Consider the following 14,915-nt stretch of genomic DNA (forward strand, 5'->3'; position numbering starts at 1 on the left):
GTTCTGTGTGTTACATCCATGAATGAACTTGTTTGGTCTTCATAACAACCCTATGAAACAGATACCATTATCATCTCTTACGGAGAAGAAACTGAGGCCCGGAGAGGTTAAGTAACTTGCTCTAGGCCACTCTGTGGCAGAGCTGATTCAAACCTGGGCAGCCTGCAGAGCCTGCAATCTACCCACTGTGTGATGCAGTCTTCTGCTGTTCTTCATTCACCTTGGGTTGAAGCCCTGCTCCGGGCCAGGTTACAGAGGCTCTTGGTCAGGTAGGGAGTCATGCACCCGCCAGTGCTGTGTTAGATGCATGGCATGCGGACCACAGAGGGGCTAGGGACCCAGCAACCCGGGAAGGTTAGGAAAGGCTTCTGTCTCCTGTGTCTCTCAGTCCATGGGTCTGTCTCCGTCTTCTTGCTTCCTAGTCTCCTGACTCCGTCTGTCTCCCCCACCCCCAGGCCCCTGGGGCCCCAGCCCCTATAGGAGGTGTGGGTGGGAGGGGGTGTTTCTCCACCCTGCAGTGATTACACAAGTCCAGATGGCAGGATGCTTGTTGGGTGGGGGGCAGGGGTGTATTGGGGACGGCTAGGAGCCAAGTACCAGCTCCCTTACAGCCTTCCTCTGCCTCCTCCCGCCTTCCCCCTTGGCACCACCAAGTGGCCATCAGCTGAGGGGCCGAGGGGGCGTTGGTGGGGAAACACGGGACTCTATTGTGAAGCAGTAGCACAGATGGACCCCTGGCCCGTCTGCTGCCTCTCCTGACAGACAGCATCTGTGGTGGGGGTGGGGATGGGGAGGCGAGCGAAGGGAGGAGAGGCAATGGTTTCTATTCTCTGCACTCCTTGCCTATCCCTGAAGGGACTCTCAAAAGGGCGTATTATGAGTGCTTCTGTACTACCACCCCACCTACCCCACAGTGGTACCTAAGGGACACTTCCTTGCCTAAAACCTGGGGGAGCAGATGCCATGGGTGTCACAGCATCGGTGTCTGCAAGCCCTGTTGAGACAGTCCTTCTTCAGACTGACGTGGAGACAGAGCCTTCCCGTCAGCATCCAGGCCAGTCTGCCTCTCCGCGTCCAAGCGAGAGAACAGCCCCGGAGAAGTGAAACTCAAGTTTCTGCCTCTTTCCAGGCAGGGCACTCTGGAGAATCCCAGAGTAAAGGTGGGCCCAGAAAATGCAATTTCTGTCACATTCATTGCATGATTTCCTCAAATCCCAGAAGTTCAGAGCCGAAAAGGGTCTTGTGGTCCTGAGTGGACACCAAGTGAACCAAGCCCTCATTCAATGGAGGTGGCAAACTGAAGCAGGGAGGGAAAGATGGTGGCAGAACAAGCATTAGAACTCACAAGAGCCCAGCCTCCCTGGCTCTGGAGACTGTTTAATTCAGCTGCTGGTAGCTCCGCCTGAGAGTTCAGAGATCCATGCCTGCTTCCTCCTCCCAATATTCCCAGTTCCTCCAGGGAGGCAATGGGGAGCCCCGGGATGCATACTGTGGGGTAGAGGTGCCCTCTGCTGGCCATGAATCTCTTGGAAAATCTTCAAATCAATCTGGGAAGGGCTGTCCGGCAGGCGCTAGAGCCCCACTTTAAGGACCCCGGCCCAGAGCTCCTCTTCCACCTGAGAAGGACTGTGTTCAGCTGAGACGCCAAGCTCTGCTTTGGTCACCAAGTTCTGGAGTTTCACACCTGTTAGGAAGCTGTATTTGTGATCTAAGCCTGGCTGCAGGTGACATTCCTCAGGGAGAAGGCAGACAGCCGGTGGGCTGCTTCTGTGCAGGAACCTGCACGCGCCAGACAGTACACCGGGCGCACAAAACTTTGCCTTTTCCAATCCTCCACCACTTCCTCCTGAGCCTGAGTCTCTAGTGTAGCATCTGCTCCCCTCATCCCATCTTTGGCGGCTCCTTAAGGCTGGGGATGGGGGTGGGGGACACGCTGCACTCTGTCTGCAGCCTCATACTACGACACCTCCCCACCCCATTCTCCTCCCCAAGGAAGCCTCCTGGTAAAAGCAAAGCCCTGTTGCTCTGGCTCCGCAGACATCTGCACTCAATCTGTACCTTATTCCTGAGTAAGTCCCAGGCTTTCAGAAGAATTTCCCAGGCTTTGCATCCTTTCGGTCCAGCTGTCCTGGCTCCTAGCTCTCAGGGTACACAGGGCTTGGTCTGTGGTGGGGGAGCACAGATGTGGGGGCTTGGCCAATGGACGAGGCCTAGGTGAGACCCCTTCTTTGAGGCAAGCCCTTTCCCAGACACCTAACCGTCAACGGTCCCGAGTCCTGTCCTCACCCACCTGCTCAAGTTCTTGGCTGCCATCAAGAGATCCAGGTACTCAGGGCAAAAGCTGCAGAAGCCCAGGCCCCTCTGGTGTCCGAGTCAATGTCAGGGCTCTCCCATGGTCATTTCATCCCAGGACTGGGGCCCCTTTCTGGGTGTTGCCACTGCTTCTGAGTGGGAGGTGGGAGGGCGAGGGCTGGGGACTCAGCTGGTTGTCTGGGAAGGAATGGGGCTGGGCCCCGGGTGCAGGACGCTGAGGGAGGCCTGGGCAGCTGGTGGGCAGCTGACTGGGCAGGGAGCGGTTGTTTTCCTTAATGGCTCCTATTTCCCAACTGTTTCCACAGGCTAGTGTCTGTGTGTGGCACTGGGGTCCAGGGAGGCCCAGCAGCAGGGGCGGGGCGTGAGGGGCAGGTCTGGGAACTGGAGCAAGGCGGATATGGCAGTTTGTTTGTGTTGGATACAGTGGCCTCTGAGTCTAGTCCCAGTCAGAGGCCAGGGACTATCTTGCCTCCTAGGTGGGATGGCAAGATATTAGTATCTCAGGCTTGGACAGGTTAGACTGGCAGAAAAGAGAAAGGGTCAGCTCTCTAGTTTTCCTTACAGCATCCACTTACCATTTTTAGGACAGAGGGCATGTATTATTTTATCCCGCCTCATTTCAGACAGGTACAGATAGCTAGGAAAGAAAACGACACCTTTCAGGGCCCCGGACTTCCCACATCTCCTCCCTCTTGGCAAACACAGCTGCTCTGGTGGTCCACCCCGGCTCCTCCCAGGACAGCTCTGTGCACAAGGCTAAGATTCTCCTGTAGACTCGAACCGAAGTTGGCTCCTCCTCGCTGTCCACGTCTGACCATGCTTCCAGCCCGTGCGTCCTACCCACTGTCTCTCCCTGTCCTCCAGCGTTTCTTGCTCTACCACTCCAGTAACTGCCTTCTCAAGTCAGTGCTGTGTTCTTCCACAAACACATCACGTGACTCTGCTGCTCAGAACCCACCGAGGGCTTGGTCCTACATGCGGAACGACAAAGAAGTGTTCACTTATGGGACAACTCCACATAAACATGCTACTGAGAAGAATTTGGAGACCCTGTCGGGACTCAGGAGGGAAAGTGATGGAGATTAGCAGTCTGAGGTGGCTGTCACAGGGAGGTGGTGGCATTGGTGGCCCTAGGGATGCAGTCCTGACTTCTTAGCATATGACAGCTCTAAGAGATTTCCTCTTTGCAGCCTGGCTCCCTTGCTCTAGGATTTTGAACATTTATGGGTGTTTGTTTTTTTTTTTTTAATTAATTACTTTTGGCTGGCTGGGTCTTCCTTGCTGTGCCTGGGCTTTCTCTAGTTGCAGCCAGCAGGGGTTACTCTTCCTTGTGTGCGGGCTTCTCTTAGTGGGCTTTGCTGCAGAGCACAGGTGCTAGGGCATGGGTTCAATAGTTGTGGCACACAGGCTCAGGTGCCCCATGGCATGTGGAATCTTCTTGGACTAGGGATCGAACCTGTGTCCCCTGGACTGGCAGGCGGATTCTTAACCACTGGACCAGGGAGGTCCCACCTATAGTTCTTGAATGGCGACACACTCTTTTTGACCAAATCTCCTGTCCCCAGTCAGTAGGCCAATGCCAAACCCCAAACAGACGAGACATCACCTCTCTTGACCCCATCTTCCTGTGTTCCCAGAGTATTATGTGTCTTCCCTTATCATAGCACTTACTTCGCTCCATTGTAATTACCTATTAACTAGTCCATTCCATCTGGTAGGGAGCCCCTGGAGAGCTGGCTTTCGTAGGCACCTCACCTGTGCTCATGACACGCTACACATGGCTCTGTAGTGGGACTTGCTAAAACCTGCCCTCCTGTTCTCTGTATAGATTCTCTCCATCTCGAAGGGCAGGGGCCACAGATTGTTCATCCTTCTGTTCTGCCTACTGCTTTACACACTAAGGTTGTTGAACAAATGCTTCTTACTTAATAATAATGAATTTAGAGCCCAGTCCATCCTGTTGTTCCTTAAACTTTCCTATCCCATTATCCTCCATCCTTGACCTCCAAGGACCATTCCCAGGCGGATCCAGAGCTATCTGCCTTATTCCTTAAATCTGATCCTATCTGGCCATGGGATGCCCAACTCCTCTTGGGATGTGGTGCCAGGAGTTTGGTCAAAGACCAGTCTGGATGTTACTATGAAGTTATGTTCTTAGGTGTGATTAACATTTAAGTCAATAGACTTGCAGTAAAGCAGGTAATCCTGCATAGGGTGGATGGGCTTCACCTAATCAGTTGAAGGGCTTAAAAGATTGCAGTCCCTTGACGAAGAAGAAATTTTGCCTCCAGACTGTCTTCTTTCCTGGCTCTCTAGCCTGTCACCCTGCCCTGCAGATTTCAGACTTGCCAGCCCCACAGTTGTGTGAATCAATTCCTTTAAGTATCTATCCATCTATGCTATTAGTTTCATTTCTTGGTGAACCCTAATAAACCATTCCTGTCTTGATCCAAAGCTTTCCCCAGGCCTTCATTACATGTCCCTCCCATGTCCCTGTGTGTCTCTTAAACTTTTGCTATTCTACATCTCATCTTGTTTTGGTTGTATTTAGCAAGCATTTTCTTCAGACTCTAGATCAGAAGACATGGTCTGGTGGGAGGATGGCAGGGACAGACATTTTAAATGTGGACAACAAAACCCCGAGTCGTATACCATTCAAATGAATTCAGGTCTCCTGTGTCATGGGCCTTACAAAGGTGAAATGTTAGTGACCTTCAAGGGCACATAAGAGGTCCCAGTGTGGTTGCCTTTCTGATTTTCAAAATGATGGAAGTTGAACCTGCAGTTCTTAGCCTAGTGGATTTGGGGTCCATAGTTGGCAAGATGACTCACTACTAATTAGGTTTTGAACTGGGATGAGGTCCACTGTAAGCCACTTCACCTTTCCTCTCGACAAACACAAGAATACCTTGCTATTTCTGCAAGGTGCTTGTGCCTTTGCTGTTCTTTTGTCCATTAAAGAATTCTGGCCAGGATGCAAGGGAGACTTAATTAGCGGCTAATTTGGGTTACTGGGACGTATGCAGTTTCAAACTTAAAAGCCAACTTCTAGGGGAAAGTTGCTTGATTTTCTCCAGCCCCACGGTCTCAGATGATAGGACAATAGAAAACTCTGGGTAACAAGTCAGAATTTTAAAATATTGAGAGGCTGGAGCTATGGGCAAGTTCTATGGTAAAATTTATGGGGTATACACATAACATCCTGCACTTGAGTTCAAAAATACCGATTTCTCACATACAGGATGGAGGAAGGGGGCTGGATTTTACTCAACCCGCGACATGAGGTGCAGTCCTGGCATGTGACCTGAAGGTGTCAGGCAGTCTGGGATTCTCGTCCTAGTCTGTGCTGTCACGTCAATGTCCGGGTGGAGCGCTACGTGCCCTCCGCGGCCCCAGGCTCCAGCCAGGTCCTCGGCGAGCAGCCAGCGTGGGGGAAGGACATGGCGTCACGGAGACAGGATGCGCTGAGGCCGAGGGGCTACAGCCTCTGGCCATACACCGTGGACCCAAGGTCTTCTCCACCCCCGTGAGCTACGTACGTGGGCAATTTATCTTCTCTAACCGTCAGTTTCCGAATCCACAGAGGATAATAATGGCCACCTCATCTTGTCTTGAGGATGAAAGCAGTTCATGTATGTATGGCCCATTTTGGCACACTGCCTAGCACACAGTAACTTTTAAATACGTATTTGCTAAATATTAATGGGAGAAGCGCTAAGCTCTGCAAGATTCATGATAACATAACAGCTGCCTTCCAGTATTTTAAGGGACCTTAAATGGAAAACAGAATTAGTGCTCTGAACCATATGTGGAGAGAACTCACAGGGAGGCTGCCCAGTCCTATGTAAGGAAGAGCTGTCCACTGAGCAGATGGCCGGCAGGTGGAGGCTGTGGTCCTGAGTGTCACGGCATGAGGCTATGGCCACTTGGCGGGGATGCTGTGGGGGAGTCAAGCACGTGATGGGTGGCGGACCTCTGGAGTCCCGTCTAAACTTGAGATTCTATGATTCTAGACTTTTTCTCTTGGGTTCCTTGGCCTAGAGATTTTTAAAGACATTCACAGCCACCCACCCACTGAATATCCCAGAGTAACCACTGTACACTCCCATTTCAAAGTTCCCTAACCCATCCCCAAATTCAGATTTCTATTCCAAGTCACGAGTGGGGAAGTGAAAACTGAGGGCCTAGGCTGCTGTTGAGACTAGGTGGCTGGTGACTTACCAGGATCAAGACCCTCTTTTATATAAACAGAAAACTGCTAAAAGACAAATACAGACAAAGCCCAAGAGAAGGTGTTGAGTTTGTCCTCCACTCCCTCTCCAGGCCAGGCCCTCCCTCTATGAAATGCAGAGGAACAGCCTCAGGAAGACCCCCTGATGCTCCAATCAGGTCCTCTTCAGACGTGAGCTGCTGTAGCAGATGTTAATGAACATCATACCCTGGCAAGTGGGAGGGGAAAGACACTGCCTGAGAGCATCTGCCCAACTCCCTTGACAAAGGCTGGGCAGCCAGTCGGTCTACAGCTGTAAAACAGATGGCACCAGAGAGGCTCTGTGAATAAAACTTTAATAATGTACAGCAGAAATTGGACAGGCTCATTCTTATATTAAAACAAAAGATTTCCTATATTACAACTTATTTACATTTGCATACTGAAGAGGTAAAGTGTCTAAGTGGCTATTTTACAGTCCATTCTAATAAAATGTACAAAAACAAACAGAAGTACCGAGAATGCCGTTCGGGGGCCTTGATGGCGACGTAAGAACGGGCTTGGACTTGGTCTGTGAATCCAAAATCCAGAGGTGCAGGTAGCCCTATGGATCAGGGTTAGCCTCAGGGAGCCAAAACCACAGCTTTAGTTTCTCCCCAACTCTCTAACTCCTAACTCTTGGGTTAAGAGTGGCGGCAGTGGGGCTGGGAGCGTCCCCCCAAAACTGCTCAGTCTTCCCCGGAGGTGGAGGAGGAGTGTGTGGTGAGGACAGCTGGGCCACCTGGGGAGTGGGCTAGTGGCTTGGTAGTCCCTGGGTCGAGGAGTGTCGGCAGATCCCAGAGGCTGGTTGAGGCAGGGAGTGAGGAGTCTGAGTTCCATCAGCTCCCATAACCCGCCAAGCTCTGCCAGAGGGCAGACAACAAGGGGGAAGTGCGTCAGCAGGGGTAGGGAGAGAAGACCCCCTAATGACACAATTGGTATTTAAGGGAAATTAGTCAGTAGCCAGTAAATTGGCCCAAAGGGTGAGGGGAAGATCTCCTTTAACGCAAGGAAAGCACTACACTGGGAAAATAAATAGGAAGGCCAGGGCACTGGGGAGACGGATGGAAGTGGGGGGAGGGCTCCCCCCCTCCTCCACAAGCTTTGGCAGAGAATCGCTGGGCTAGAGGCAGGGATGCGCTGAGGCTGCACACACACTGTGCCTCCCCTGGGGGGCAGGAAGGGGGCTCTGGATGAACGCAGTGATGGGAGGTTTCACTGCCTACCACCGGCCTCTTTGGTGGGGGACAGGGGGACATCCTCGCCTCCTTAGTGGTCTTGTATAAGAGCAATCGCTCCAGGCTCAAAAGGCTCAGATCCAACTATGAAAACTTCTGGTCTCAAGATAGGCACCCCCTGACTTGACTGAGTCCCACTGTCAGTGCTCCAAGAGCAGGACCCAAGCCTATCTTGTTCACAGATGCATTTCCCAGCACCCAGCATGGGGCCTGACACCCAGCTGGCACTCAGCAAGTGTTTGCTGAGTGAGTGCCTGGATGAGAAGGTGCAACTTGTGGGTGACGCACAAAAAGCTAGGGCCCCAGTGCAAAACCCACTTTGGGTGGGACTGGGCAGGGAGGCAGGACGCCAGTGAGACCAACCCCCAGGGTAGAGGAACTCTCACAGCTGAGTCGGGGTGGGGGGGAGCAGGCTCAGGTACAAGGACAGATATTTCCAGTGTGATTGAGCTGTGTGCGTCTGATTGAAGCATTTTTTGTGTGTGTGGTTGTTTTTATAGGGATTTCCTTAAAAACAAATGGATTGAGAGGTAATTATCACATAGAGATGGTTTTCCTTTTATAAAAACTTAACAGTATTTAAAAAAAGTTAAAATCCAGACCCTCCCAATAAAATTAAAAAAAAAAAAAAAAGAAAAAAAAGAAAGAAAACCAAACCACTCCAGTTAAGTTATGGCTTCAAAGTTATTATATACCTAAGATATGCTGACCGAACCACCACCCACAACCGTGCTTCTAGACGTCGTTAAATACTACACTCAGGTTAAATAACAGGTTCAGCTCAGGCTGTTCCCTTTAGTAAAGCCCCTGAAGTGGATGCAAGTCTCACATCTTCCCTCCACCGTGATCGGATAACCCAGTAAAAGACCCATGCAGATGCCTCCCCCCACCCCAGCCTCCCTCCCCAGTCCTCCTCCCCGCTTCCCTTCCCCGCCCTAAACCCACCACCACCGAAAATACACACTGCTGTCTCCAGAATCTGGGATATGAAAGACAGATGTGACATTCCAGTCTGAGTCTCCCCAGGTCTGGGCTGCAAATTCCTCGGCCCCTCCTTGACGCCGCCGAGGATGATGCCCTTAGGCTGGCTCATTTCCCACGGTGGCCGCTGACCACAACACCCCAGGTTTCCGCCGAGATTCTTGCCCTGCCCATCCCACCCTCTTCCCTCACATTTGGACCCAAAAGCCTCGCCTGCCATGGACAACTGGGCCAGCTTTGGTTCCACAGTCTGAAGTGGAGAAGGAGGGCCAGGCGGCATAGCCTGCTGGGGAGGGGGTACCACTGTGGAGTGGGGGCTCTGGAAGGAGGGGTGGGGAAGGAGCCCACCGGGAGGGGCACCAGGGAAACGAGACGCGGCTCACTACTGAACAGAGGCACCGGCACGCAGACACGGCATGACGACCACAGCCCCGACCTGCACATGCACGAGAAGCTCAAGCAGGCAAGTGCGCACCCACAGACACACACGTACACACACACGTGTAAGGGCGTGGCACAGACCAGGCACAACAGGGGACGCACCTCGGCACATGCACACACGGCGGGACAGACAGGCACCAGCAGTCCCTCCAGGGGGCCTCGCGGGCGGAGAGGAGCCGGAGACCTGGAGCTGCCAGGAGGGGCCATCCTTCTGGTTCCCGGGGCCGCTCGCTGCACTGGGGTTGGTCCCGGGGTAAAGCCCTCAGTGCTGCTCAGCACAGGCCACACTCAGCTCCTCCCGGGCCGCTTGTCGCCACACCAGGCTCCTCGCCGGGGGCACCGGGCTTTGTGGGACATCCCACGACAGCCGGTCCGGGTCACGGCATTGAGTTCTCCATGCCATTCGCTCTCAGAGGCTCCATGCCACTAGGAGGTAAATATCAAAGGTGTCTGTGTCTCAAACCCATCGTGGGAGTGAGCGAGTCTCCCGGGCTCTGTCCCTCTGTGGGCCAAACTCCTGGCCACAGAGGGCTGGGCAGAAACGAGAGGTAGGCCTCCATCTGATGCTCAACACGGCCGCTCGGCTGTGGTCCCGCGGCCTGGCGGCTGTGGGAGGGGCAGCTAGATCTTCACGTCCTCCTGCACACTGAGCTGGGAGAGGGTCTTCTTGATGCGCAGCGCAGTCAGGCGGGCTGCGCCGTTGGCGTACCAGCACTCCCGCATCATCTTCCCCATCACCCGCAGCGCCTGCACAGAAACGGTGTCACTGGAGCCTGCCCCGCTGTTGCCTGCCTGATCCCCCACCTGCCCTCCTTCTGACCCTGGGGAAATGCCCGCAAGCCCCACTCCCCCTAGGGCTCGCCAGTCCTTAAGGGACAGTCTGGGGAGGGGCCTTTTCCGCAAGCACGGTCTGCCATTCTCCCAAGTCTGGGTGATCTTGCGAGCAAGACCTGCCACAGCCTGTGATCTGAAAACCACTTCTGGAAGGTCCGAGCATCCACACTTATGACTGTTTACTGATGGCTTTCTCAAAATAGCAAGGGAACCAGGCACAGCAGGGACACCCCAGCAGGCGCACGCACGCAGCGGTGACCCCACGTTCACCCACAGAGACACAGCAGAGGAGGAAGGGGAGGAGGCAGCCCCCAAAAGAAGGTCTTGACTGTCAGAGGCAGCAGTTTGCAGCCAGGGCCTGGATAACACAGGCGGCCATGCGGACAGGCGAGGGGTGGATCTGGAGAGTCACCGGTGGAGGCTACAGAGCTCCCTGACTGCTGCCCCAGGCCAGGGTTTTCGATTCCTTTCAGCAGTGGGACCCGTTTTGCCAAGCGGAGTCCCAACCCACGAAGAGTCCTGACTGAAGACGGAGTGTGGGGGGCAGCTAGAGACTGGCTCTCTGCTTCCCTCACCCTCTGAAGTAAACAGGCCCTGAGGTTCCAAGGAATACTTTGGAAAATGCTGCTCTGTCATGCTCGTCCTTAATGCAGAGCTGCCCTCTAGTGGTGACACGCCTTAAAGCAGAGCCACCAGTGAACAGAGGGCCCAGGAGCACTAGCTAAGCGAATCCCACGCCCCCAAAGACTCTAGCACCCCACAACTCCAGGTTTATTAGGAATCTAGAGCATAATTTTGTCCTCGCATCTATTATTTCCACTGAATGTCGTCCCCTTCCCACTTCATCCACCACTAACCCCAAATCCAAACCCTCTGCACCCTCCTCGCTTTCAAGTTTTCAGAAAGCCACCTCCCTCAGACCTGTTTTCTCACTGGGTCCACCTCTCATTTGCTGACCCTCTGTGGATGATGCTTCTGAACTCTTCCATAGAGCTCAGCTCACCCACTATGGCTCCAAAACCATTTTTCTAGTTGGACAGGTCTAACAGCCCCACTCAAGACTTTTTGTCTCTGATCTGTGTCTTGGGACCAAGCCTTTCTTCTTCTAGGTTCCAAAGGGGACCCTACAGTGTCCAAGACAATGGCTTAGTATATAAAGCATGTAATAGTAATATAATAACTTATTACACAGGTAGTAGCCCTGGGGTTGGCCCCAATTTTGGGAAACCCTTCTCTAAGGTAGAGAAATAGGGCAGATAGAAAAGCACAGGAGACAGGGCAGCTTCCTACCTCGTAACTCTGCCACCAGTTGGGGATGTTGGGACGGAGCTTCTGGTCACATACAACCTTCCGCATCTCCTCGATGGAAGGGTCAGAGGGCACTAGGTCATAATATGGCAGCTGATATTCTTCATGGACCCCTAGGAGAAAAGAAAATATCCACCAGAGTTATCAAAAGAAGGAAGGGATTACTCAAAAGCCAGTGACAATACTCATGTCATGATCAGTAAACCCGGCCTCCCACTAAGAGGAACTGGGGACCCTTAGAGAGCTTGGTCAGTCCTAGGTATGGGACAAAAGATACACAGGATTAGCCAGGAACATCTTTTCCATGACAAAAAGCAAGGAAACTGTCAAAGACTACTAAGGTCATGTCAGAAAGTACCACCTTGAAAAGCTCCCAACTGGCCAAAGAGGAGAAGATTTAAGCAATAGGAAGACATAACATCAATGGAAACAAATATTTTAGATCATCAGTTCATGATGACACTAAGAAGAAACAAACCAAAACTTCAGTCACCTTTGTAGGATGATAGAGAATAAACTCATTATTTTGAAAAATGGTAAATAAATGGAAAGAATCAAGTGTTTTTCCTGCCTTTCCTTTTCAAATTAAACATCTCTGTAACCAAAGAGACAATAAGGGGAAGTTTCTCCTTAATTAAAAATCTAGCTAATATGAGAAGTTTGACAGAATTGTAATGCTGGCACTTTCAACCTCTGATAAATCTGAATTTGGACAATGATCAATGATGGCTGTTATCACAAAAAGAGAAATAACCACCATTATATGTGCCTTTAACGGAAGGATTTTTGGGGAAAAATGATTCTAGTCTTTAGATGTAATTCCCATAGGAAATTTACAGAAACGGCAGAATGTATAAACTCCATAAAGAAGCAATCAGGAAAATCTAGATAGGAAAATCTTACAGGACAAAGGACCTGGATTCTCCAACTGTAAAAACTGCAGAAGAAAAAAAAAAATGGAGTGGTAAGCTGTACATCATAAGAGACTTAAGAGGTATACCAATCAACTGCAGTGGATAGACATTTATCAAGCTGCTTTTAAAAAAATTAGGAGACAACTGAGAAAATCTCAATACTAACTAATGTTAAATGATATTAAGAACAACTGGGACCTCCCCTGTGGTCCAGTGGTTAAGAATCTGTCCTGCAATGCAGGGGACTTGGGTTCGATCCCTGGTGGGGGAACTAAGATCCCAGATGCCTCGAAGTAACTAAGCGTGTGAGCCACAATTAGAGTCTGAGCACTGCAAGGAAAGATCCCACATGACACAGTGAAGACCCTGGGTGCCACGACTAAGACCTGACACAGCCCAATTAACAAACTAACTGAAAGAGAAACAGCCAGTAAACGCACCAAAATAGCTAAACAATTAAAAAAAAAAAGAATTACTGTTGGTTTTTACAGTGTAATAACAGTTTTGAAGTCTTTTACCTTCTACAGCTACAAATGGAAATATTTTCCATAATAAAAAGCTATTAGTATTTAAAAAAATCAAATGTAACTTTCTCATGCCTTTTTTCCAGAAAAATTCTACTGTCCTGAGCTGATGGGACAGATTTTTAAATGGAGTCTGACTTGGTAATTAGCTAAGATGCAGTTAGCGTCATCTCTGGCCTCAGTCTGCAAGGTCTGGATCCTAGTTTATTAGCAGTGTGACTCTGGACAAATCACCTAACCTGTGACTCATCTTCTTCATCTACAAAATGGTGACAATGAACAGTACCCACTTCATAGGTTTGCAGTAAAGATTAAGTGAGTTTATACATAGCAAGTGGTGAATAAATCTTAGTACAATTATTAAATACTTAACCCCAATTTCTGGATGGTATGGGAAAAGAAAAATTTAACTTGTTCACAGTTTAAAATCTGTGTGGCTAGATATATCTTGATCTGTTTTATTTGTATAGCATGATCAAAATTTAAGATGTACAATACCTAGATGCCTCCCTATGATTCAGACCTTACCAAACATGTCATAGAAGGAAAAAGGCAGTACAACACAGAAAGGGCTCTGCTGGCACACCACCAGTTCTTTTTCATTAATTTAATTCACTTCCACTGATCTGGAATCTCTTACATCAAAGATAAATGGCTGAGGACAGGGTTCTACTGACTCTTGAACTTGATCTTGTGACAGAATACTTGGAACTCACTGTAAAATTCTAATGTACTAAGCTGATAATAAACAGTGTTTTCTGCCAAATCCGATACTGCTTTTCACTGGGTTCTGACATGGTCAAGCAGTTGCAAATGCCAAAGATTTAAGAAAATATTACAGAAGAAAAATTCTATGTGCTAGTAAGCTTTCTCCTATGAATTGAGAAATCACCATTGTCAATAAAACCCCATGTTCCCCAGGTACGTGGCTTGAGAGCCAGTGTGTCAAAATGCCCTGCCTTCTGTGTGAAGGACAGCCCTGCATTAGTCCTGTGCTATTCCTGCCCAGGGCTTTCCCAACCTCAACAGACCACTAAAGACAGTGTGTTTAAAAAAAAAAAAAAAAGCCAAATGAGCCTCTGGAATGGTCACCACAACATAAAACAAGAGTAAACACACTCTTAGCAACTGCTGCTCCTAGGTCCCCTCCCTCCTCTTGGATGAGAATCCTACATGTGACGCGTGCTAGCATGAGGCATCTGACAAGCTGTGTAAAGAAAGGAAGCTGCAGTCAAAACCCAGGCTCTCAGGTGGCCTGGCACTCTGGACTGGGAGGAAGGAGCAGGGAAGGCAGGAAGAAAGGTACCTCCAGAGTTGCATCTTCGAGCAATCTCCCAGTACACAAGACCGAGGGCATAGATATCAGCACATTTAAAGGAGTCGAAGTGCTTCATGTTGATGGTTTCATCGAGCACTTCGGGGGCCATGTATCTGCAACAGCAAAGGAAATGTGGTCATGCGTGGAAAACAATGACTTCTCTCCTGACTCAAAGCACTGGTTCAAGGGCCCCCTGAATGTGGGAAAGCCGTCACCAAAGACTGCCCCTTCGGGGGGAGGAAGTGACGGATTCTTCTCACTGCGAACTCCCATGTTTTGCATTCATTCATTTCTTTTTTTAAATTTTTTGCCAAGCCACACAGCATGTGGGGTCTTAGTTCCCCGATCAGCGATCAAACCTGTGCCACCTGCAATGAAGGGCAGATTCCTAATCACTGGACCAGTAGGGGAGTCCCTGTCCCTTAGTTCTTTTCCTAAGTATTTAGTTACTTATTAGGCTATGCCGGGTCTTGCTGAGGTGCACAGGATCTCTGATCTTTGTGTGGCACGCGCTCTTAGTTGCAGCATGTGGGATCTAGCTCCCCGACCAGGGATCAAACCTGGGCCCCCTGCATGGAACGTGGAGGCTTAGCCCCGGGACCACCAGGGAAGTCCTGGTCCCTTATTTCTTACTTTCCTTTTCCATGAAGCAGGAGGGAGGCCCCACAGTCCTGAAGGGGGCCCCTTACTTTCTACACTGGAGCACCTCTGCTCTTGCTAGGTGAAACTGCTCTCTACACCCCAAGCAAAACATGCGCTCTGCCTCCTCCGGGGTCCTGCACAGGCCACCCCTTC

The 14,915-nt window shown here is 50.6% G+C and overlaps 1 protein-coding gene across 3 annotated transcripts in view; it reads right to left on the bottom strand.

The window, feature by feature from the left end:
• Window positions 1-6,863: 6,863 nt before the first annotated feature.
• The window catches only part of ACVR1B (activin A receptor type 1B), a 33,730-nt gene continuing 25,678 nt past the window's right edge, over window positions 6,864-14,915 (bottom strand). For all 3 annotated transcript variants that reach the window (XM_061416010.1, XM_061416013.1, XM_061416014.1), the window contains 3 exons: window positions 14,109-14,233; window positions 11,347-11,477; window positions 6,864-9,969 (listed from right to left, as the gene is read on the bottom strand). In XM_061416010.1, coding sequence (XP_061271994.1) covers window positions 9,844-9,969; window positions 11,347-11,477; window positions 14,109-14,233 — 382 coding nt within the window. In that variant the 3' untranslated portion in view covers window positions 6,864-9,843. The remainder of the gene's footprint in view (window positions 9,970-11,346; window positions 11,478-14,108; window positions 14,234-14,915) is intronic.

Source organism: Bos javanicus, chromosome 5 (assembly GCF_032452875.1).
Source record: "Bos javanicus breed banteng chromosome 5, ARS-OSU_banteng_1.0, whole genome shotgun sequence".
In the NCBI taxonomy this organism is placed as follows: domain Eukaryota; kingdom Metazoa; phylum Chordata; class Mammalia; order Artiodactyla; family Bovidae; genus Bos; species Bos javanicus.